A 25,063-nucleotide genomic window follows, 5' to 3' on the forward strand; every position below is an offset into this window, starting at 1 on the left:
ATAACTGCCTGGCTTTAGCCAGAAGAAAGGAAGAAGGGATTCGGTTGCTAGGAGAGCATCTCTGTCTCAGCCTGTGCTTATGTGCTGGAATCTGACAAAGGAATGCATTTGGGAGCCAGGCATGGTGGTAAAAAAAAAAAACAAAAAACCATGCAATCCCATCTGAGGCAGGAAGATCAGACATTCAAAGCCAGCCCCTGTATTTTGTGGGTTTTAATACAAAGTTTTCATCGTTAAGTGTGTGTTTTACACTTAAAGACAACTTGGGTTTAGAAGAGCCAATGTTTCAAGTGCTCACAGCTTCATGTGGGTACCACATGGCACGGTGCTACACACAACACTAAAAACTTCCGGAAGATGGAACAATTCACCTCTGCCTGAGGCAAGCAGCCTGGGTCTCCCACTAGACTAACCAGGTCGTCTGTAGATGTTAAACATGCCCCCTTTTCCAAAGAAGAGAGAGTTCTGTATAAAATACAAAATCCAAAATCCTCCTTCGACCAATAAAACGATGATCTTATCAACGAGAGCAGGAGTCTGTCTAATGTCAGATTCTGGGTACTTCTACTCATCAAGGCAGCGTGCACCCACATTAACTGTTACCCACTGGGCAAAGGCACCCAAACAAGCCATAAGGAAGGAACATAAATTTCCTACAATGCATTGCAAAATATTCGGTGCCACTGGAAGTCACAGGTTGTAAAAGAAACAGCTTATTCCTGCCTGGTTACTGTTAAGGAATAAACAAATTTATCTTCATGTTGGCCGGAGTCAGGAATGAGGCTTTGTGCTCTGAGGACAGAGAGATGTAGATCGTTCTGGAATGCGACTTGAGACAATGTTTCTCAGGCCACAAACAGGTTCACAATATTACACTCAATCTTCCCTGGACTCTGCAATCCTCAAAAGTGACAGGTAGGTAGGTACACAGAGACCTTCCTCGGGTACCGGGGTGACCTGGAAGTCTATTTTTAAAGACTACACTGACAAGTCTGGGGTTCTATTCACAGGGTAGTTTCAAGCAAGAAGCTTAGGAGGGAAAGCCTTCTAGTGTTTGTTACAAGGCAAAGCAACATTGTGACCAGCGCATCATGTAGAACCTTTCTCATATCTGTCTTCGGTATTCATTACAGGTTTTGATCCTGTGCACATGAAATGAAAACATCCTTGCTGTGACACCTCACACTGTGAACTGTGAAGAACATTAACTATGCCTGTTGGCCACACCACGTGGGACACTCGCAGGTGAGTTCACTCGTCACAAGGAAAGGCAAGTATTCAAGTGTTTCCAGTGTGGTGTGCTGGAGCAGGAGAGGGCTCTGAGTTTCCCTTTCTAACAGGGGAGACAGAAGATTTCTCAACGAATTTGAACACCCAGACCTCCAAGAAGTGAGGGTTTAAGGCAGTGATCCCAAACCGCGTGGCTGTGACTAGGGCTGGAACATAGCTCTTAGCGTTGTTTCTGAGTATAGACTAGGTAGGTTCTCAGGGAGTATGGAAGATAAGCTACAAGAGTTGGAGTTGTTCATTTTATATATAACAGATGGTTATATGTCTAGTGGCTTAAAACAGATCAAGTGCATGCGCTTATAGTTCTGGGAATAACCAGTCTCCAATCAGCCTCACTGGGCTAACGGGAAGGAGTCAGCCTGGCTCTCTCTGGGTCCCAGACAGGAGCCCTTTCACATGCGTTGGACCGCGGCCCCTCCCTCCCTCACTGCATCTCTTGCTTTCTGTGATGTCATCTCCTCCTCCTTCCTTTGATCTCCTGTGTAAAGAAAGCCTGTGATTACTCTGTATTCCTGACACGAGAGGGTTATGTTCTTACCTGGCCCTTAGCTCGGGCATAGCTACGGTGCTGTTAGCATGTAAGGTAACATGAATGAGTAAGTTCTGGGGTCCTTTTTCCAGCTCACTGCAGTAGCAGACACAGGAAGGACCAGAGCTTGAGTGGAGGGAGAAGTGGGGTGAAGGCAGGAGATCTTCAGGTGGATTCCACCTCAAGTGCGGCCTTGCCACGGAAGGGTCAGTGGCTTTCTGGGGCTCCTTAAGCAAGAAGATTGGTTTTCTCGATCTTCTGGATGCTTCAGTGAGGCATGAGCCCTTGATGCTAGCCACCGTTCTGCTGTTAGCGGGCTTCTGTCTCTGGATGGTTTGCAGTGGTCTGGTTTTGTAGCTCAGGCTGACCTGGACCTCACAGTTCCCTGCCTGTCAAAGCTGGGATTGCAGGCATGTGCCATTACACTTGCCCACACTTGCCTTGTGTCTCCATCTTCCCTGGACAGCCGCTTACCTAGAACTTAGTCATTTTCTCAGAGGCCTAATCTGCAAATGCAGCCATGTGAAATATTCAGGGTTAGAATTTCAAAACAGGCCGGGCGTGGTGGCGCACGCCTTTAATCCCAGCACTCAGGAGGCAGAGGTAGGTGGATTTCTGAGTTCGAGGCCAACCTGGTCTACAAAGTGAGTTCCAGGACAAGCTAGGGCTATACAGAGAAACCCTGTCTCGAAAAACCAAAAAAAGAAAAAAAAAAAAAAGAATTTCAAAACGTGAATGTTTGGTAAGGTTAATAAGGCCCTGCCCATAACAGGAGGTGACGTAGCCAGTTCAGCCAAACGTTGGCAGCTACTGCAGATGAGAATGTGGTGGGATTCACAGCAGGCTCACCTGCCTATGACTGGGCTCTCTGCTATCAGGATGGCTAAATGTGACCTAAGGAGCACGATGAGGCCAAGCCAAGAGGGTGTGTGTTGGGGTGGGGTTGGGCAGTCAGTTGGGAAATAGCAGGATGCAGCCTGATGGCGGAGCCCTTTACAGTCTGGTGGAGACTTTGAATACTTAGCATGGGTACCAGGAGAAAGGAGAGGTGGCCACGGGGATGCAATTCAGTCATATGATTCCTGTCCTGCCTCCAGCCCACCACCAATGACGCAGCACACTGAGCTCTAAGGCTCTTGTTCTATCCACAGGCTCAGAAGTGGACTAGGGTGAGGGTCTCCATCGAGCACATTTTCCAAGGCCAGACCAGCACCCTAACCCTAACATCAGCAAGTGCCCTCACCTGGCCTGGGACAGAGTGGCCCTGGACAGGACTTGGACAGCCACTGGACTCCTTCCTGACCTGAGCTTGGTTGATTCTTTCTCAGAGCTTATAACCTACTCCCCCTTTGTTCCCGTCTCCCCCTTATCTACCCACATAACATCTTCAGTCTTAATACAGTAAGAAAAAGTATAAAAGCCTACAACTTGATTAAGTCAAAGCATCTTTACAAATGAGAGGGCTTGTGATTTGAACATCCTGTGTCTCAAGAATGCTGAGATTTTTCATTCATTTTAAGGTTTGTTTCCATGTCACTTTCATTAATTCACGTAGGGAAATGACATACGATTGAAATTCGTTACATTCACCCTTCTCACTGAAGCCGTGCTAATGGACATGGCTAAGCTTTTCAAACATCCCTATCCCGAGGGCTGGCCGTCCAGGTGTCCAGGTTCTTCCCTCAGGGAGTCAGATGCTTGTTGAAGCTGGAACAGGCAGAAAGCTCCCTGTTGGGAAGTGTGGGTTCTCCAGACTGTCTGATGGGCTCTGCAGGGCTCTCACAGGGCACCTGGACTCTTCCCTCTTAGGCTCCCAGCCCGCCCCCCTTTTCTTTCTCAGTTTCCTCATTCCCTCTCCCATTACCTCATCTCCTGAGCCCGATGGCCCCTTGGCCCAGGGAGGTAACAGACTTCGAGATAGCATCCCAGGTGCACAGCAGGGGTTGTCCATCATCCAGCTGCCCGGATGTTATCTCCTTCTTCCTGATTCCCCTCATTAAGCTGCTGTGAGGCACGTAGGGCTGCTACCTTGTGACCTCTCAACATTCTTGAGTGCTTCGGGAACTACTGCCACTCAAGCCGATGCTTACTGCAGTCCAGCATCATATACTGAGGTCGCCCCGCCATCAGTAAGAGTTGCTTACATCAAGTACACTATATCTCGATTTAGTAATTGATAATACAAAGGAAAAAAACAAACAAACAAGAGCATGAGTTGAAAGAGCACAGGTGGGACTGGAAAGATGGCGCAGTGGTTAAGGGCACTGGCTGAAATTCCAGAGGACCCAGGTTCAATTCCCAGCACCCACAGGGCAGCTACAACTGTCTGTTAACTCCAGCACCAGGGTTCTGATGCTTTCTGCTGGCCTCTGTAGGCACTGTGAACATACCTGCCAACACAACCATAGGTATATAAGGAGAAAACTATTAAGGGCTAGACTTGTTGCTCTTGCAGACGACCTGGGTTTAGTTCCTAACATCCTTGAGGTGCTCACAACCATCCTGAACTCCAATTCCAGGAGGATCTGACATGTTCTTCTGACCTCCATGGGCACCAGGACCATATACACGGTGCACATTTGTACATGCACGTAAAACACTCATCACATAAAATAAAAATAAATCTAAAACGAATGAAAAGAAACGCAGGCAGTATTAGTTGAAAATTCAGAGCATCTTTGAGAGAGTGATATTTGAAGGCCTGCTGTGAGAATTTTCACTCTGGCCAATGAACAGTAAGCCCACAGGCCCTGGGCGAGGGGGTCTGCTCAGTGTGGGACAGTGAGGCAGGCAGTGTGAGTCTGAAGGTAAGAGATGAGGTTAGCTTAGAGGCATGTCAGACTTGGCATGTCCTGAGTGACTGGGAGACCCTGGCGTGTGGGCTGGGGAGTGACTTGACCTCACTTAGGTTTTCTGGCTGCTTTGACAGACACACAATGAAAGGTAACCTGTTATATAACATCCTACCATCCCACAGACCAGGACTGGCCAAGGTAAAGAAGAAATAAACACACATCCAAATTTCTGTAATGAAGAGTCGCGTCTATGGATATAAATAACAACTTTATTTGCCAACATCCTTCTAAAACATTGAGAATCAGAATGGCTTCTTGAATTACAGCTTTGGCAGTGAGTACAGATCACAGTAAAGAATGATGTGCCCCAACTTCTCTCAAGGGGATTCTTAGTGAGGAATAAAATAAAGCACACGGCCAGGTCATAAAAGCCATTAGATGAGCTATGCAAGTTGTTCTCGGAAGTTCCTGAAACTCTGGATGAGGAGGAACAAGGACAGAGGTTGCAGGATGCTAACACTGGGGTCTACCCAGCCCCAGGTCCCTGGGACGGGTGCTGTGACAGGGAGCTGGTTGAAAGCAGCTCTAGTAAAGTCCAGTACCCGCTGCCCGAGTACTTCTTACTTCTTTAACAGATTGCTCATCCAAACCTAACAATGTAGTCTTAAGCCCTGAGAGTTTTACAAATGAGTTTATTTGCTAGGAGAGAACCCAGAGCCTTGGGTATACATCATGGTGCCCACACTTCCCATGAGCTACCACTCTAGCCGGTGTGCTTGAGATAGGGTCCTACTATGCCGCTCGATGCCTTGACCTCACAGTTTTCCTGCCTCTGCTTCCTGAGGGGCCAAACTCAGTTCGTCTGCTCACTTCCCACTCTAACGGCTTCGGCATCTTTTGCTTCTTCCGTCTTTTCTTTGCACAGGTTTCCAAGGACAATCCCTAAGAACAGGAGCATTCCTACTGTGCGGTTGGAGGTGAACTTGTCCCAGCAGTCCTCGGCTCTGTGGATGTCTACAGTGTAAATCTGAAGAAGGAGCAGGGAGCTACATTAGGACACATCTGGACTGCACAGCAAGTCTACTCAGGGGAAACAGCTCAGGTTTTAGTTACAGAGCCTAAGCTACAGGAAGCCCTTACTATAGCCTAACTATCTTCCGATGCAGAAAGATGCAGACAACTATTACTGAAGAATCAGTCGAGCTATGCCCTAAGAGCCCAGGCTATGAGAATGTCCGAGGCAGCCCACTGGACATTCTGCCTGGTTCTAACCATAAAACTATGAAATGTTCCAATGTCCTAAACTGACACAGTGGCTGGACACTGCAATGTGGCTTCTGGGATGAATCGATCAGGATGATTCAGGTAACTCTGAATTGACTGTACATAAGCACTTTCAGGCTACATGACTAAGATAGATGTGACACACGTGAAGTTCATGCTTCAATTTGGGTCCCATGCCTAAGACATATCTTATATACATGTCAGTATTGCAAACTTTTTAAAAAGTTTAAAATCAAAGCCTTATGGGCCTCAGCATTTCAGAAAAGGGCCTCCACTTGCCCGTGGAGAGACCTTCCTTCCATTCAGGAACTCACGCTGGCCCCTGCAGCTCCCATCCCTGGGGTTCAGTCTTATTTTCTGCAGCAGTCTCTCAACTGAGAAAGACCCTGCACATTCCTGGCTCTCACTCACTAGATGAGGGAGACCCTTCCGGGTTACTATGGCAACCAAAGATGTTCTACCCATGTGCTTCTACTCCCTCCTGTGCTGACAGGGGATCCGGAGTCCCAGACCTATGTCCAGCCGCCTAGGTCAGACAGTTCTTTCCCCCACACCAGCCCTGCAGATAAACCAACACGGCCTCATTTAACTTCCCTTCCTTCTTGGTCAGGGTCTCACTGTGTCGCTGAGGCTGGCCCTGAATTCTAGATCCTCTTGCTTCAGCATCCCTAGGGCTAGGATATGAGCACAGTATGCCTCATGTCTGACTGGCCTGAACTCTCACTTTTCTATTTAGACGTCAGCAGATGAAAAATGGGGATTTCCTCTTAGATAGCAGAATTTCCGCGCAGCTAGGGCTACATCTAGAGACTATCTTTAACAAAAAGGGAAATTAAGACAGTGTGCTGAGGACCACAGAGGCCATTTACACTATCTCTCGGGCCACATCCATTTTGCAATACTTGCAGATGCTTGAGTATTTCCCCTCCTTGCGACCTAACACTTTAGTGTATACTTCTATATACACCAGACAATTAATTCATGAATATGGGCTTTGTAGTGCCAAGTTCTCAGCTCTTAGCAAGGGGTTGCATCTGTCTCAAGAGGAAAACACTGAAGAATCCCAGTGTTTGTAGCGAGGCCATGGAGCAGACGTGCTGTGTATGTGACTAGTTTCTGTGGTCCGTGTCATTGCAGTCTTGCCTGCACTGAAGCTGTAAACACATCGTCGGGCTTGTGACTACCTTCTTATTCTAGTCAAAGAAAGCTCGACAACACTGGTGCAGCTCACCTTAGATCTGGCTCACTGTTTCATAGGCTCTCTATGCAGGCTCCCTAGAAGCCTGGGTGAACATCCTGAGGACAGTTTTGTTTTCCTTGAACCCTGGGCTGCCCCCATGCTAGGCAAGCCCCCTAACTCCTTAACACTGACCCCTTGGCTTTCCTTTTGAGAGCAGGTTTCACTAAGGTGCCTCGGCCGACTTGCTTTCTGAGCTGCTGGGACTGCAGGTTTCCAGGGCTGTGTTTTCTCTGGCTGGCAGTGGTCCCCACACAAGGGACACTTGTCAGAAATCAACGCAAGGGAAGGTCCTGGGGATCAAAATCAGGCCATCAGACTTGGTGGCAAGCACCTTCATCTGTCTGGCCTTATTATTATTATTATAGGTTTATCAGATTGTTTTTGGACTAATGAATTCAATGCACAAGCTTCAGCTATAGATGTATCAGAAGTAATTTCAGAAAAATCAGAAAAGGGAAAAAAAATCCCTATTTAAGTGTGTGTTCTTTCTCTCTACATTAACAAGGATAATTTTCTTTGTTTGTTTTGAGACAAGGTTTCTCTATGGAGTCCCGGCTACCCTGGAATTCACTCTGTAGACCAGGCTGGCCTTGGACTCACAGAGATGTGTTTTGATCCTCTGCCTCTGGGATCCAAGGCCTATGCCACACAACCGGCAATGCTAACTTTCTGCTATGACAAGCTGAAGCTGAGGGAGGAGCAATGCAAAGCACGCAAACAACGCAGTTGTGTTAAGAAGTTCCTTGCCTAGTGAACAGGGGTTGTTTTGTTTTAATAATTTCCATAATTTACAGTAGGGAAAACAGAGGGAGAACAAGGCTAAGGTCGAACCTGGTGAGCCAGGTGGGCTCCCACTGCAGCCACGGCAGCATAGTAGGGGACGGTCTGACCACTGTTGGCTCCCGCCAGGCTCAGCGCTGCCACCATGGCCACCCCAAAGCCACTAAGCCACTGCCTGGTGTTCTCCTGGAACAGCAATGCTGTGGACTTCAGGCCGATCAGAGCATCATCTTTCTTGTCCTAATACCAGGAACAGAAAAGTGTGTTTCAATATTTAATTCAGTACTATGAAGATCACATTTCCTAAGTAGTCAACTTAGCCATTTTTAATATATTTACAAGGTTATACAACCAACTCTGCTCTCTAACCAAAGAGCACAAGGTTTTAAAGATGATGCATGGAGATACATCACAAGCTATAGAAGTGAGAGATGTAGAACAGATCACGATAGGCAGGACATTGCTTCCTCACACTGGACAACCAGCAGTTCCCCTCTCTATGCACCGCTCTACTACTTACAACCCCATCAGGATTTGGGATTAGACTTTTACGTTAGGACTAAAATCAACTGTTTCCCTCTTTATTCAATATAAGTATTAATTATGTAACTATAATTACTATCATTATATTATTATAGTTAACAAAATTTATCTTGTTTTTGAGACAGTCTCTCCATGTTCCCTGGAACTTGCTGTGTAGACCAGGCTGACCTTGGCACTCACAGAGCTGTCAGCCTCTGCTTGCTGGGTGCTGGCATCTAAAGGTACCACCATCTAAAGGTGTGTACTACCACACCCAGTTTCAAGTCTTATTCTTTGCTGAGCTCCATTCTTCTAGAGTTCTCCATTCTGTTTTGCTCTAGCTTGTATCACAGATGCATAAAAAGCTCTCGGCACAGCCACGCCCACCACCTCCCACTCAGCCCAGCTGCTCCCTTCCTTCCTCCAGAACGGGTGCTGCCGCCTCTGGTGCTCTCCCTGTCTCTAGGGGAGCACACGCATGCCTGCCTACACATACACACACTAAATAATAAATCATCTTTTTTTTTAAAGTTCAAGAATATATCTCCACTAGACACGCAGGTGGTTAACTAATTATGTGTGTGTGTGGGGGGGGGGGGCATTGCTAATCACCCCGCACGGTGTGTGATGAGTTTGATACAGCATCCCTTCACACTCACTAGAAATAGACAGTGTTTGTCAACTGGACCTCAGCAGCTGGCGAAAGAACAAACAAAGGCCATGAACCAAGAAAAGCAGAAAGGAAGCATCCCAAGCAAGCCTCTCAGAAGCACTGAGCGCCGTGAGGATGCCCCCAAGCCGTGCTCCTTTACGAGACTTATCCTCCTTTACGTGGTGTGTGTCCACACGCCTGCCGTGGAGACCCAGGAGCCGGATGACAGGCACCGGTGGGCCGCCATGAGTGCTGGGAACCAAGCCCTGGTCCTGGGTGAGAGTTGTGAGTGCTCTCAATTGTGGAGCCGCGTCTCCAGGTGCCCAAGAACAACATTTTCCAGTTTTAATGAGGACAATATTATTTATAATTGTCAAAATTCAGACACAGCTTGGTTTGCCAGAACAGACATCATTATATTGAAAACAGTGATCCCATTCCAAGTCAAGGGGTTACTTGTCATACTTCAAGTAACAACGACAAAGAATGGATTAAAACATGGGAGTGATTATTCCTAGGACCCTGAATCTGAGGCTGTGACAGAAGGGCAGGAGTTCAAGGACAGCCTCCTGTGACACAGGACACTCTGTCTTGGACACTAAAAACTAAACTAACTACAAGGAAATGCTTATCACTACCCAATTACAAGTCTGTCTAATATGGACATTAGAGAGGGAGACAGCGAGGCAGAGCAACGAAAAGTACAGACCATAGAGATTGTCTGGCGCGGGCCTGGACCTTGGGCAAGTTACTTATTTATAAAATGGGGCCAAAACGATCCCTTCTGTGCAGGCTGTAGGGAGCTAACATAGCATTAAAATGGTGCCTGGAACATGCTAAGTACTACGTAAATGCTTGGGAACAATCAGCCAAACTGTCGAGTAAACAAACAGAGACAGGAACGTTGCCTGTTGGAAGAGGGGACTGTGAACAGTCTTCCTTTTAGGAAAATAACAACCTGCATTTTAACCTGGTCCTTATTTTAAAGTCTCTGTGCATATTTGTAATCCCACCTCTTAGGGAGCAGAGGCAGGAGAACTGGGAGCTCGAGGTTGTCCTTGGCCTCACAGTAAGTTTAAGGCCAGCCTGGGTAATATGAAACATTGTCTCAAAAAAACTAAAGCCAAATTAAACAAAGAAACAAACAGGGTTCTTAGAAAACAGCAGCAGCTTAACTAAAGTTAGGAAAATATCATTTCTTTACCTGGTGGGCATAGATAGTATCATATATCAGTGTCCACATAACTCCAGAAAAATACAGAGGCAGGCATACAGCCGGATCACAGGAGCCCTTGACAGCAGACCATCCGAGTAACGCACCCCAATTAAAAGTCAATCCTACATGGTGACAGGACAAGTAGATCGTATGTCAGCACTGCACAGGAACATGGGGTGTGGGGCTCAGCGTGGGTCACAGGCTCACTACCGTCCAGCCTGCTCTGCTGTCTGTCCTTCCCTCACAGGATCTTCTCAATCTCTTGTGGTTGGTATTTACTCCATTCGTCTTACAGAGTAACAGACTAGGCACAGAACGTTTAACTAGTCATTAAAATAGCATCGCTAATAAAAGGATAACACTGTTCAATAAGGTAACTTGACTTGTGGGGCTCAGGCTGGCTCCTCTTCCCTCCCCTCTGAGCTATGGGACAAGAGTACAGATGTAACACTTACTACTCACTCGCAAGCACAGCCTCTTGTGGTCTGTAAGTCCCCACACGCTGGCAGCTGCCGTGTCCTCTCTGTAAGGCTGATCATCCCCTAAGTCCAGGCTAGATGCTCAGCTTTCTAATGGATACTCTGCCTTCAGATCTCTCAGGCCCTGAGACACAGTATCTGAGGCCACTCTGCAGAAACCCTTTCCCTCTCTCACACTGTCTGTTCCCATACAGAACACCCTTCCTCTGAGAAAACACCTCTCCTTTGTGGTCCCACCACATTCATGTTTGTCACAATGTACGTCGATGGCCTGCCTGTCTGCTGTCCTCTAGTCCATAAAAATGGTGACCATGTTTTAGTCTTGTTTATCTTCTGGGTGCCTGGTGCAGTTCCTGGCACAAAGTCCAAGTAGGGGCTGGATAACTGTTAGTAGAAACAATAGCAGCTTTAGTGTGTTAGCCTGAAGAGAGGGTGTGCCTGTACTCCCTGTACCAAAAGATTCCAAATCCACCACAACACTACTTTCTACATTAAAAAAAATGAAAGAGAGAATGAATATCCAATGAGAAGATAAATATTCCATCACACTATCCCACAAATCAAGTCCTCATTTATTTCATGAAATGTCCTTTGATTCTTTTATTTACTAGAAAAATGGCTCGCAGAATTTGAATCCACCTAGGAGTGATTCAGAATGGCCTAGGAATAGGGGGGATGCAGGAGTAGGTTCTCCTTCCATGAAGAACATTTCTATCTTTTGTGTGTGATGCTGATGCTGGGTGTGTGCAGAGGATGCTTTCCAGCCACTCCCAGTCGATTACTGGAGCCAGAGACTATAGACACACTGTGTTTAACTGTCAGAGAGTGGGAGCCCCTGGAGCTCTCAGCATTCACCTTTATTTCTTAGGTGCTTCCTCCCTCACTTCCGAATTCCACAGGATGCTCTCATCAACCACCTTTCATGACATAGTTAGAGTTTTAAAATAATAATCCTGATAATCTTAATAAATATGTAAAGTTTCTTGGCCAACGAGAATAAATGAACTCCTTTAAAGTATGAAAATTTATTTTTCGTAAAACTTGATGGTTAACCTGACAGTCATGTATACACACCTGTACACACACACACACACACACACACACACACACCCTGTGCAGGATATAAAAACATGGCAGACAGTGTGAAGGAACTTACCCAAAGCCAACTGAGGCCAAAACGTGATTCTTTTCATTAGTGGGTAGGTGACGACAAGAAGCAAGGACGCTGCTCCCATTGCTATACTAGAAACAGAAGCTACAGGATTAGTGCATCATTCAGAAATCACTAAATATTTTCAAGTCATTAGTGATAATAACTGCAAGGTATTTTTGTATTTAGTAATATTTTTGTGAACATTTTTTCTTAGTTTGACTTTACCTACGCTAGGAAATGATTAGAAAAGTGCTTTACATGTCACAAAACAACAAAAACAAAAGCTAACCCACACAGTACTTTCATGAGCTAGGTACTACTGTAAGTGTTTCAACTGTGTTAATTTACTCTTCAGTCTTCACTAGGCACCAGGCCGTCTTAATCTCATCCCCTTTTGTAGTGGAAACTGAAGTGCAAAGCAATGCAGGAGCCAAGTGTCACCCAGCTCATCCATAGATAGGATAGGGAGACTCAAATCTTACAGCAGCCCGGCTCCAGAGTCCCACCAAAGTAACCCACCCTGTACTGTTGGCCACCTCCAAACGGTGTACAATAAACCAAAGTGTGTGTACATGCATGTGTTTGTATGTGTGTGCACATGCATGTGAGATGAGGAAAGGCTAACTTCAGATGTGATCCTGAGAGTGCTATCTTGCTTTCTGAGACAAGGTAGTCACTGGAACCTGAGGGTCAGCAACCAGGAGAGGCTGGCTGGGCCAGCAATCCCAAGATCTGCCTGCCTCAGCCTCCTGAGTGCTGGCATTCTAAACATACCCCCATCCCTGACTTTACAGTGGGGGGCTAAGGATTAAGCATACTTATGCAGCAAGGACTTCCCCAAGTGAGTCACGCCCCTAGCTCTCCATGTGCCTACCAGAGTTCATCAGACTGGCGAGGGTCCCTGCATACACAGCAGCCATTCTCAAGAAAGAGAAAATAGCAGAGCAGCAGACACACCTCTAATTCTAGCAGTGGGGAGATGGAGGCAGGAGAATCTCTGAATCTGAGGCCAGCCTGGTGTACAGAGTGAGATCCAGGACAGCCAGGGCTACATAGGTGAGACTCTGTTTTAAAAAAACAAAACATCTATAAAACAAACAAACAAACAAAGAAAGAGAAAACAGCACAGAAACATAAGCTGTTCCGAGATTCCTCAAAGTTCACCTAACAGCCTTTCATACTGTCAAAGCTGCTGGGCCTGACATGACCAGGTCTAATCTCTTTTGTGGCACTCTCTGCTCTGCTCATCCTTACTCATGAAGCACTCTGAAAACAGCCATCTGATGCTGTGTCTAGTTAAGAGCCCCATGTGGGCCCTCTTGGTTTTCTCTTCTGCTATTTTGACTAGTTATAGTCTCTGGGAAAGATTCAGTTCCACTTTTTGCTAACTGAGCCCAACCACTTCTGCTTCCAGGTACTCAGCAATAACAGGCCGCATAGTATATGCACACATATTGTTGCACATACACCTGAGAACCCAGGGATGTGCTCTGTGTCCTATTAGGAGTACCTAGAGCAAACTCTACAATTCAGAGCGAGGCTGCTCTTGGCTGCAGTGTCTCGGAAGCAGATCTGACAGTGTGCTGAGGTCCTGTGCCCTGCTGACTCTCAGGCCTTTCAATAAGCAAATCTGTAATAAAGAGAATCCCCTCCATCCCCACATTTTACATGTCAGAGGAGATATTTTACACACAACTGTGAAACCACATCTCATGTACCTGTAGTAGTTTAAACACAGGAGAACGCCCAGTGCCAAGGTCAGCTGTCCCCCAAGGAAGACGAAGGACTGGAAGGTTGAAATGTCTCCAGCAGCAATTGGGCGACTTGCTGTCCTCGTAACCTCAACACAGGAAAACAGAGCCCTTAAGTTATATGCCAAGTCAGTCGTTCATGTAAACAGTGATTAGCAGATGCTCCATGGGCTCCTGAGACAGTGCAGGGCTGGCACTCGCCTCCAAGTCTGATGAACTGAAACCCACACAACAGGAGAGAAATGCTTCCTCCAGGTTTACTCTGACTTCCTCTCGTGAACGGTGTTTCCTTCACACATACAAATAAATGTTATTTCAAAATTAAAGTGAGGGCTGGAGAGTTGGCTCAGCCGTTAAGAGCACTGGCTGCATTTTCAGAGGTCCTGAGTTCAACTCCCAGCAACCACAAGGTGGCTCTCAACCATCTGTAATATAAAAAGGATCTGCTGCCCTCCTCTGGTACACAAACGTACATGCAGACAAAACGTGCATGTTTAGCATGTTAAAGGCTAAGGGCAGGCTCTTAGGAACAATTATGAACAGAGTGAAGTCCCATCAAGAACTAACACTGTGTATTTAAATAGTTTGAAGTGTCTGTAAAGGGCTAAGTGCTGTGACACCATTCCCAGCCCCACCTCCAAACTAACAGTGTCTTCCAGATCTAGATACGTAGCCACTCAGCTCAGCAAGCCCATATCCAGCTCCCATACACAGGCAAGGTGGCGAAATAGCAGGCTTTCTCGGGAGCAAGGGACCATGGCAGATACCTAGTAAAGCCCACATCCTGCTCTGAGAACAGGAAGCAGTGAGTCAGGATGAGCCGATGTGTCTGCCACACTCCTGAATGGGTCTGTGATGTTAGGCTGACTATGCTGAAATGCTAATGGCAAATCTGCTGGGGAGTGTGGACAGTGCTGTTAAACATACCAATAATGACTGCTGTTATTCCCCCCTGAAATGTGACATGATTATACCAAATTCAACCACAAGATTATAGTAAGAAAACTTCAGTGTTGTTGGAAACTAGGAACTGAGATCTGGGGAAGACTCACACTGGAGTCAATGCTTGTGATCTAATGTCTGCCACACAATCACAATCACAATGTTAGCCCAGTGTCAACAGACATACAAACCTGATATGCCCCAACAGCACCGCACTTATCAGTTAATATGAGCAAGCCATTTACTAGTCAGTGCATTAAGCCATCCCTGAGCCATAACCACACCATTACTGATGGGTAGCACTGCCTACAGGAAACTGAAATAAGGGTTACAATTAGCCTGAGATTTTTACCTCATCCTTTAAAGGAAATAGATAACGTTTTTAAATAAGCAAAACCCATCTCAACAACGCTGAAACACTTGTGCTTTGTTGCATGACAATGTATAACTCAGACTCCTGGAGAAAATGGAAAAGGTTGACTGGCTTCTCCATCCCTCACCCTGTAAAGACAGGGTTCACTGTGTAACCCTGGCTGTCCTGGAACTCAACTCTAACTCAAGAGATTCACCTGCGCCTGCCTCTGCAGCACTGGGACTAAAGGGATGTGCCACCATGCCAGGATGGCTTGATTATTTAATGAAGCCCATTCTTTGTGATAACTGCATTTAAGAATATGGAAACTCCATATGTTCTTATCATACCTTTCATTGATGACATCCTATATGCAACAATTCTTCATCAATACAGACAAGATCTATAAACTCCTCCTCCAAGGATCTCTATTTTCCTTAGGAACTGATCACCCCCTTCCCCTCTCCCCCCGCCCTCCACCAACACCTAGCAACTGCAACATTCATATGGAAAATGCCATGTGAACAGTTTTTATTTCTATGGATTAATTCCCAGATGTGCAACCCATAACTTGGATGACTGGTGTGCCCCTAGAGTAAACCAACAAGCCAGGCCCCCATCTGAAGTCTGGTGCGCCCCTGACTCATCCGCAGCAGCAGTGCTCGGGCACTGTTCTGCCGGCTAGTGAGCCCTGGCACTGTTTCTCACCGCAATCACCCAGTGCTGTATAATGAATGATGTTTCACTGCAGTTCAAGTCTGCAATGAGTCAAAGCTAATGATGTTGTGAAAAACAAAACATCTTTATGTGTTACTTGCAATCTAGGCCTCTTCTCTGTTGAGATAGCTCTATGTACATATTAATCAGATTTTAATTCAGTTTGGTTCTGAGAGTTTTTTAAGTACTGATATCCTGGTAGGTATGTGGTTTCAAAATATTGCTAACTCGTCCCTTTAACACTTTTAAAAGGGTCTCTGACATATAAATTGATTCCTGTGAAATCCAATGTAGCTGTACTTCTTTTTATGGATCATACTGCAGTGTTTGTCTCCTGATGCACTCAGGAGCTTCAGGTGTTCTTCAGCCCGGCCTGATGGCGATGCATCTTACTGTGGGTTTGCTTAGCCATGCTTATAGGCACGCACTCACCTTCATGCCATGTACAAGCACACAGTGTGCTTACACCATTTGCCAAACTTCAGACAGTCAGCTTTTATTTCTTCAGGCATTTTTCAGTATTTCTACCTGAAATCCAAATGTCTCAGGTGTCTAAGAGTCTCTCGTTTTTATTGTACTTGCATGGGTGCTTTGCTTATGTCTGTTCATCACCTCTGTCTGGTGCTTACAGGACCCTGGAGGGGGTGTCACATCCTCTAGAACTGGAGTTACACATGGTTGTGAGCTGTCATGTGGGCACTGGGAATTGAACCCAGGTCCTCGAAACAAACAGCCAGTGCATTTTAACCTTGTTTTATTTGGGTTTTTGACAACCCTTTGGCAGGGGGAAGGAGCTGTGGATGCTAATTACTTCCAGATGGGATTAGCTAACTCTGGTTCCTTGGCCTCAATGGCTCCCAGAGGAGTAGGCATCTGTCAGTGTTTGGCTGTGATTTGTGTCCATTTGTGTCTCCAGGTTGCTGGCCTCTTCAGTTCCAAGACTGAGATATACGAGGCAAAGAAGAATCCAGAAAAGTCATTCCCTTGCTTTTGGGGGCTCCAGAGGCTCTGCTACAGTCTCTTGTGTTGTCTTCTATGTGACATCTGGAGTTCTTGGTGAGAAGAATAAAGGCAAGCATGTCTAGTCCACCTTAGGGGCAGAAGTCAGACACCTGAGCAGTGCTAACACAGGTAAAGTGCGGGACTTTCACATGGTCTCTAAGTCAGATAAAGAAACTCAAGATATAAAGTTTCATTTCTTCTTCAAATTCCCTACTTTCCAATCTCAAATCTAAGATTAGTTTTGAAGGTAACTGAGAACAAAATCCCTTTTGAATATTTAACTCCCAATGTCCATTTCTATAAATAAGTATGCTGTTACTCACAGATGAGCTAATTTATAGCTTCCTTCTTCATTTTCTATAAGCCTTATACTGAGCATTTAAAAAAGGAACACTGAACTACTCTGAACATGAATCTGAAATCTCATTCATATGCAGAATGAAAAATTACCCAGGAAATGGGAACATGCAAATCAGGTTTGCATTTGCTGGCCAATCAAACAGCCCCAATGTCTGCATAGCATGGAGGTGCTTAATCATATGGCTTCTGGCATCTTCCACTCCATCCTGCTTCTAGACCCAGATCCAGACCCAGACACATACACATACACACACACACACACACACACACACACACACACAGAGGAGGGGGGGAGGGAACAAACTGTTCAATACAATTGCTTATACTTTTGTGGCACAGTAAGAGACTAACTATAAAACTGAGGCTAAACCAGGACCTGTCAGACTACCTCAGAAGAGCTCTGTGGTGACCCTCGGATGGTACATAATGTAAAGCATACCACTGAAGCTCTGGAATTTTCCACTTACCAGTGCTGGGCCACTGCTGCCTGGGCACTGGAGCTGTAGAGTAAATGGAGGATGGGGGCTGTGGTGGAGCCAGTACTGCTGTGCCTACTGCTGAGGTTCATTTAAACTACGATCTGACTGAAAGCAGGGTGACAGACCTCTTAGACACGAAAAGGTTCAGGTCAGTCTCTAACTGCAGTTCCTACCTTTAACTTCTTCACCCTTGTCTCCCACATTTTAAATTACTTGTAAAACTCCAGCACACTCCTGTCCTGTGGCCACTCTTCTGCTGGAAGGGAAGTGAGCGGCACTTCTTGACAGTGGCCACTCAACTGCCTGCCTTTCACGGTGGATTTCAATGGTACTCGTGTGATGTCGTTGGGTGTTCTGAAAAAATGAGAGAGGCCTCTGTGTTCCTTCCCAGGGTGAAACTACCTTTTTATCGAAGTCACGGTCCCACATGTCATTAATAGTACAGCCTGCTCCACGCATCAGAATAGCTCCAGTGCCAAAAAGTGATAACATGTACCAGTCTGGAAAACAACCTGGGTCAGCGGCCAGACCAATGCTCCAAGTGCATGGCAAATACAGCAGCCAGGTTCCTAAACAAAACCAAAACCACACAGAAAAAAGAAAGGAACAGTTTAAGTGAGGTAAGTGCTCCATCTGCTGCCGTGACAGAGCCCATAGCGTGGGGAAGAAGGGCTGATCTGGCTGTGCATCCCCAGCAGTCCGTCATAAAGGAGCCTGGGGGCAGGAGTGATGCTCACTGCTTCCTTCACTCAGCCGGGTTTCTCCTCCACCCAGGACCATCTGACCAGGGTGGCACTGTCCCCCCCCCCCCCGTGGGCTAAGTGCCCCCACATCATTAATTAAGAAAACGCCTCTTCCCAGATGACTCTAGCTTGAGTCAAGTTGACAAAAACAACCAAGTCCCCCTTGCCATCCGCCCCCCCCCCAACCCCAACTACCCAGCACCATTACTACATCCAAAGTGCATAAGCAAAGTGACAGGTCACTGCTGGAACCAGCACTGGGGACTCCTGTGCGGCACATGCCTTTAATTACTGGAATTCCTTTACTCTCAGACATCAGGTAGATTGTTTGGCCTCGTAACAAGTTACAGGCCAGCCAGGGCTACATAGTGAGACTGTCTCTGGAGCTCAAAGGCTGGGCTGGGCTGCATCGCAAGACCCTGTCTAAAACAAAACAAAATAGCAACTTCCCTAACAAAACCTGACAAAACTGGGGGATAAGCCAGGTATGGTGTTGTATGTACATCTATACCCTGTACCCAAGAGGCAAAGGCAGGAGGATCAAGGTGAAAGCCAGATAGGCCTGCAATCAAGTCCTAGGCTAACCAGAGACACAGAGTGAGACCTTGTCACAAAAGCAAAATAAAGCCACTCAACCTGCAGCAACAACACTACCACCCATCAAAGTAAGGGAAAATGCATCTGTAACCATATAGCAAATAAGAATTCACCCTAGGGACTGGAGAGATGGCTTAGCAGTTTAGAGCACTGGCTGCTCTTCCAGAGGTCCTGAGTTCAATTCTCAGCAACCACATGGTGGCTCACAATCATCTGTAATGGGATCTGATGCTGTCTTCTGGTGTATACATAAAATAAATAAATAAAATCTTAAAAAACAAAACAAAACAACAAAACAAAAACAAAAAGCATTTACCCTAGCACACAAAGAGCTCCCAGAGACAGAGAAAGAAATAGTACAGTTAAGAAATGGACAAAGGGGGCTGGAGAGATGGCTCAGCTGTTAGGAATACACGGACTTAAAAGTCAGTCAAAGTCCCCTTTACGGTAGTCAGTGTAGTTCACGGAGACGGCCTTGGGCTGAGGCCTTCAGTCTGGCTTAGTGTGAAGCCATGTGTACAAAGGGGGCTAAATTTTAATGCTTAGCCAATAAACTAGATGAAGTTAACTGCATAGAAGTATTTTATACAGATTAGAGACTTACAAATGACCTCTGATATTCTATTTCAAGAATGGAAGTCTTTTAATTAGTCTTTGCATATCTTGCCTGTTAGGTAAAGTCCAAAGGGTATAAAGATTTGTTCTGCTTGGTACAGGGCCTTCCTATAGCCCAGGCTGGACTTGATTCTGAGATCTTTCTGCTTCAGCATTCTTGGTGCCAGGATAATGACAGGCTTTGATACTTGTGTTCCTTCCTGATTTAGGAATATGAGAGAAAAGGGGCCAGGCGAGGTGCATGAAGGAGTATGAGTTCGAGACCAACCTGAGCTCCACAGTATGAACTCAGTGAGAGTATTTGCCTCACGTGACCCAGGGCTCTAGATTTCATCTTTGGCATTGGAAGGAGGTAGAGGAAAAGGAATAAGGATCAATTAATACACAAAAATGGTCAAATTAAAGTCACTATAATGTTTAAGCTACTTATAAAGCAGAAATGTAAGAGGCCCAGGGGTAAACGCCTTGAGAAGTGGCCAGCTCAGTGCCTGAACCCAGGCTGCCGTGGACACACACACACACACACACACACTTAGAATACCTTATCTAAACTTGAACAATACCTAACATCTACTGTATGCTCATGAAGTACCGGCCAGCACTGCCAACACTCTATAAACAGCCAGTGCTCACCATGTCCTAAAGGAAGAATCACTAATAACACCGCCTCACAGGTGGAGGAGCACAAAGTGAGGCAGAGAATCAGCCGCTCTTTATAAAGAGCAAGGCAGAGCTCCCAGTGTGCAGCTGAGGCCCAGCGGAGAACCTACTTCGCCACCATTTGCTTGGTGCAGCTAGGGCTGAAGTCTCCACTTAGCAGTCCTAGGCTAACTCAGTACACAGTGAAGCAAGACGTTCCTTGGCTACAAGCCCAATTACAATTATGTATATGCTCACTTACTGACAGGAGCCAGCACACCAGTGCTTGGAAGGGGGCAGATACTTGACACTAAAGAGGCTGAAGGCGGACGTCTCAATTTCATCTGAAAACAGAGAAAATAAACACCTACCTCACTGAACTTTAATGAGATGACAGTATTATGGAGGACAGACAGCTCTGAAACCAAGACTTGGGACTTAGTAAGCTACAGGCACTCCACCACGGAGCTATATCTACAACCTGAAAGGATTAATCAGGCTATATTAACATATATAACATACATGACTACAGGCACGGCTTTCTCTAATATTAATTAGAATATTAATATTCCTTGAGTCCCTGTTATAGGAAGACACTGCTCAAAGAATGGAGTGTGTGTTTATGAATTCCAGGTACACAGCAGTTCTGTTCCAGGAGCCTCCAGGAAATACTGTGGGTTCTCACAGGAGACAGTAAGGCCTTTCTATAACACTAACTTTAGCTGGATGGTCTGAGGAGGAGTCTCCATAGGCTCTGGTGCTATTTGGGAGCATCAGAGGCATAATCTAAGAGAATGTGTGCCACTGGAGGGAGGCTTTGGGAGGAAGATGCCGCCATTCTGGGTGTACCCTCTGTATACTGTTCATGGTTCACAGTGTGAACTCCCAGCTCTTGCTCTGGCTGTGACTTGTTGCCAGGCTCCCTGCCACGACAAACTCCTGTCCCTTTGGAACTGTGAGCCCAGCCTGGGTCATGAGGCTTTATCACAGCAAGAGAAAGGTAAGGAACGCAGAGACTGAGAGATGGAGGCATGGTTTGCCCAAAGCCACTGTGTTAAGACAGAATTCTAAACCAGCAGTCTGGCGGAACTATAAGTCAAAAACTCCTTCTCATACCCAAGTCCCAACCCCACAAAAACCCTACTTCTGTCCCCACTGATTGCTAGGGGAATTCCTTTCTATCTTCCCTGTGACACTTTCATTCCTTACAGTTATTCTGTGAAGAAAGGTGTAGAGGTAGTGAGAAAAGCCGAACAGGTTGTAGACAGACTTGTTTATTATAAAATGGAAAGATTCTCTGGGAGAGGAAATAAAATGGTCAGATTCTGAATGGGATGGGCAGGGCTAAGTGTCTGTGTAGACTGAGCTTACAATTCTCTAATGATATATTTCCCTTAGGACAACCCAGAACTGCAGTGAAGAGGGAAACATACTGCCAACCTGGTGGAAAGAGCGCCACCTGCCAAAACTTCCTGAAATGACACTGGTAGACTGACCAGTGATGTAGCCCAGTGGTAGGTAAGTCCCTTGACTAGCCTATGGGAGGCCCTTTGAGTTCCACTCCTAGTACTGAGAAACAACAAAAAAGCTTTGTTACTGCCTTCTAAAACACAACGACTAATACTGCTCTATGAAAGTAAGTAGATATAACATCAATACAGTAAAACAATAACTGTATCACTGTCTTACAAGACATACACATATTAAACTAGGAACTCTACTGCCAATTTCTGTTCCTGACACAAGGCAGGGGTCCAAAACCATTCACAGAATGAATTTTACCTTGTAACTGTCTTATTTAGAATCAAAACATACAGGCCAGTATCTTAAGGCACTCAACACAAATAACTACAAAGGTAAGTTTCTCTAACCTCCAGTTCTGTGACTAATGCCTCCGGAGCCCTTATGTGAAGGCATTATGGTCAAATTATTTACCATGTGTAGATTAAAGTCAACATTAGCACTTTCCTTTTATAGAGAAAGAAACGATGGTGCAGAGACAGAAAGTAATTTAACCATAGTCCCTCCACTGGATTGAGCTGAAGGTTCAAAACCACAAGGTCTGGCTCAAAAATGTGGCTCAGAATCACTTTATAGAGTCCTGTTACACGGCAGGATGTACAGCCACTAGATTAATGTTTAATTGTGAAAACAGAAACAATGGCAGCTGTTGTTCTGTCCTGCATGTCTGCAAGTCTCTCTTGTAGCTTTGTCACCCAGAATCTAAGAACAGAATTATAAAATGCTTGTATAAACCCTGAATTACACAACACCCTAATAATGGCAGGCCTGCCTTCTATTTAATAGGTGTCTATAATCTCTTGTTGCAGTGATTTGGTGCTTAAATCCCACACAGGGAGCATTCACATCTAGAATATCAACAGTGACACCTGGCTGCTGCCACCCCACCCGCTTTGTCACCTGGACGCTGAGGCAAGCTCTGGAGTTTGTGGCCAACCTGCAGTACAAAGCAAGCCCTTGTCTTATGCAAAATAAAACAGGTCCAGGCAGGCATGGAGGAGAGTGCCTGCAGTCCTGGCAACTGGGAAATAGAGGCAAGAGGTCAAGGTTGGCCAAAGACACATAGGGGACCCTGTCCGAAAACAAACACCAAACCCAAACGGGGCCACGTTGGGGGTCCTGGATAGGTAAAGGAAGAACAAATAAGTTTGGCATTTGAATGTACTTCCATACGCTGAAACTGTACATACTGACATCTAGATTAGCTGGAATTCAGGTATGTCCTTCTTCCTCTGTCCAGCCTTGTCTCCCACTATTCCCTACATCTTTCCAGGGTTACAGGTCAGGCTCTTAGTCTTAATGTTTCAGCAGTAAGTCTGTTTGTTTGGTTTTTATTTCAGAATACATAGCCCAGACTGGCTTGCATCTTGAATCAGCCCTCCTGCCTTGGATGTTAGACTATAGATGTGAGCCACCATATTTAGCTACCCTTGGATTTTGAAAATATCCCTCCAAGACCTCTCTACTCCTCTATAATATAGCATTTCCTTTGGAATACTATTTTTTTTTTCAGTTGTTCTAGCTCTGGAGACAGTAAGTTTTTTTTTTCCCTGTACATGACCTATACCTCTGATACTTTTCCATACTTTCCTAGATCACCAACTGTCTTTTCCAACCAGATACAAATTCTTTCAAAGCTGGTAGTTTTCCTAGCTCATTCTGTCACTAGGGCCAGGCGACTTCATCTATAACTCCAGGCATCGTTTTATGAACTAGACAGAAGCCTTCCGGGAAGACGGAGTTTATAGTGTGTCACAGGTGTCAATAGTGCGTGAGCACTTCGATGAAAACGACTGAGGAAAAGAAGAAGGTCATAGAGAGGTTTGTGTGGGTTTACGTTGACGGGCAATCCTGAAGCACGATAACCCGTCTGTGTTCAGATGCTCTCAATCTTTGTAACCGGTGATGAGGGAAAAAAGCCCAGTACCAACATTACTGGGGTCCTTCTGGTCTGGCTCTTAATAGTCTTACTTACATGCCCCATGGGCCTTACATAATTGGAGGCAAAAATCGAAAACTAATGAATGCAGAAATGCTTCAAAACTGCAAATCAACAATCAAAAGCTTCGAGAAAGCAAAGGAGCATCTGCTCACATCTGAATGGGGTAGGAGTGGTCTGGAGTTTGTGGAATGGTCTGGGAATACGTGATTATCAACGTCCGTCCCCGGGACTCCCGGCTCAGAGCGTGGGAAAATCTGCGTGTCCCTGGCTAAGGTCCCGACCGAATCCCGAGGGGACTGGCCCAATGGGTGCATCGCAGCGGCAGCGGAGTCGCGGTCGCCGCGGCCCTGCTCGCCAGGCAGGCAGGCAGGCTGTCGAGCGCAGCGCAGCCCAGCCCGCCCCACTCACCGATGGGCTTGTCCAGGCGCATGAGGCGCAGGTAGGGCTGCAGCGGGCGGGGCGCCGAGTTCACCACGGCCGCGGCCGACAGGCTGAGAGCTCGGCCGCGCTGCGTCCCAGGGGCCGGGACTCGCCGATCCCGCGCGCCCGGAACCCCTGCGCTGCGCACCAGGGCCAATGGGAGTCCGCGCGGACCTCGCAGCCATGCGGACCGAACGGCCCGCAGGCCCGGCGCGAGCCCCGCGCCTCCCCAGCGCAGCATGGCGCTATTCTGGACGCCGGTCGGAGACGTCATCCAGGGCGACGGGCCGCGGGCGGGCATGCGCAGTGGTGGCGCGCGCGCTCTTGGAACTGGATTTACAGACCAGGCTGAGCCGTATGAGTGCTAGAAATCAAACATGGGACCTCTGTAAGGAGAGCAGCAGGTGCTGTTCACCGCTGAGCCATCTCTCCATCTCCAGGTTTCTTAATGAACTCAAAAGGAGAGTGTTTGTTTAATAGTTCTACCATAAAAAGAAAAACTTAAGTCCAAAAATGTTAACTACATCGAATGCTCAGCTTCTAACACTAAAAGGGAAACAAAAAGCCAAATCAAATTATGTAAATTCATATATATGTATATTCATATATACATATACTCATATATATACATATATATGAATTTAACTATATCTATCTATATCTATATACTTAAGGGAAATTCTTTACTCGAGGTGAACCTAAGTTTGACAGTCAGCCAAAAAGGATGCAGTTTCACTCAAGAACAACTTCATAACCAGGTGGTGGTGGCGCACTCCTTTAATCCCAGCACTCGGGAGGCAGAGGCAGTCAGATCTTTAAGTTTTCGGCTAGCTTACTAAAGAGTGAGTTCCAGGACAGCCAGGGCTACACAGAGAAACCCTGTCTTGAAAAATAAAACAAAGAAAAACAAAACAATAACCAACTTTATGCGACCCTTGTTAATATAGTTGGCCTTTGCATGTTTGCAGGTACCTGGTATGTGTTATTCCACCGTAACCCCTCACTGACTGGCTCTGGACAAGTCGCTTATCTGGATTTTAGTG

General features: G+C 46.2%; 1 protein-coding gene across 2 annotated transcripts; it reads right to left on the reverse strand.

Moving 5' to 3' along the window:
* Positions 1 to 4,863: 4,863 nt before the first annotated feature.
* Positions 4,864 to 24,293, reverse strand: Coq2 (coenzyme Q2, polyprenyltransferase). Of its 2 annotated transcripts, XM_085836922.1 has the most exons (8): positions 24,009 to 24,143; positions 20,400 to 20,481; positions 17,946 to 18,112; positions 13,659 to 13,780; positions 11,944 to 12,029; positions 10,297 to 10,430; positions 7,970 to 8,158; positions 4,864 to 5,641 (listed from the first exon to the last, which is right to left on the reverse strand). In XM_085836922.1, exons 2-8 carry the CDS (start codon positions 20,479 to 20,481, stop codon positions 5,468 to 5,470), a joined length of 954 nt encoding a protein of 317 aa, XP_085693048.1. In that variant the 5' UTR covers positions 24,009 to 24,143; the 3' UTR covers positions 4,864 to 5,467. The 2 variants fall into 2 exon arrangements, with proteins under 2 accessions (XP_085693048.1, XP_021018286.1); XM_021162627.3 differs by lacking the exon at positions 20,400 to 20,481 and having other exon boundaries at positions 24,009 to 24,293.
* Between the last annotated feature and the right edge of the window lie 770 nt (positions 24,294 to 25,063).

This window comes from Mus caroli, unplaced genomic scaffold, assembly GCF_978045245.1.
Source record: "Mus caroli unplaced genomic scaffold, Mus_caroli_1 scaffold_4, whole genome shotgun sequence".
Classification (NCBI taxonomy): Eukaryota; Metazoa; Chordata; class Mammalia; order Rodentia; family Muridae; genus Mus; species Mus caroli.

Excerpts from the sequence above, each read along its gene's own strand:
- Coq2 (XM_021162627.3), bottom strand. The coding sequence starts at position 24,261 with ATGCTGCGCTGGGGAGGCGCGGGGCTCGCGCCGGGCCTGCGGGCCGTT. Across the intron at positions 10,431-11,943 it reads TTGGCCTCAGTTGGCTTTGG|GATTGACTTTTAATTGGGGT; the intron begins GTAAGTTCCTTC and ends GTCACCATGTAG. Across the intron at positions 5,642-7,969 it reads GAGCCCACCTGGCTCACCAG|ATTTACACTGTAGACATCCA; the intron begins GTTCGACCTTAG and ends CTCCTTCTTCAG.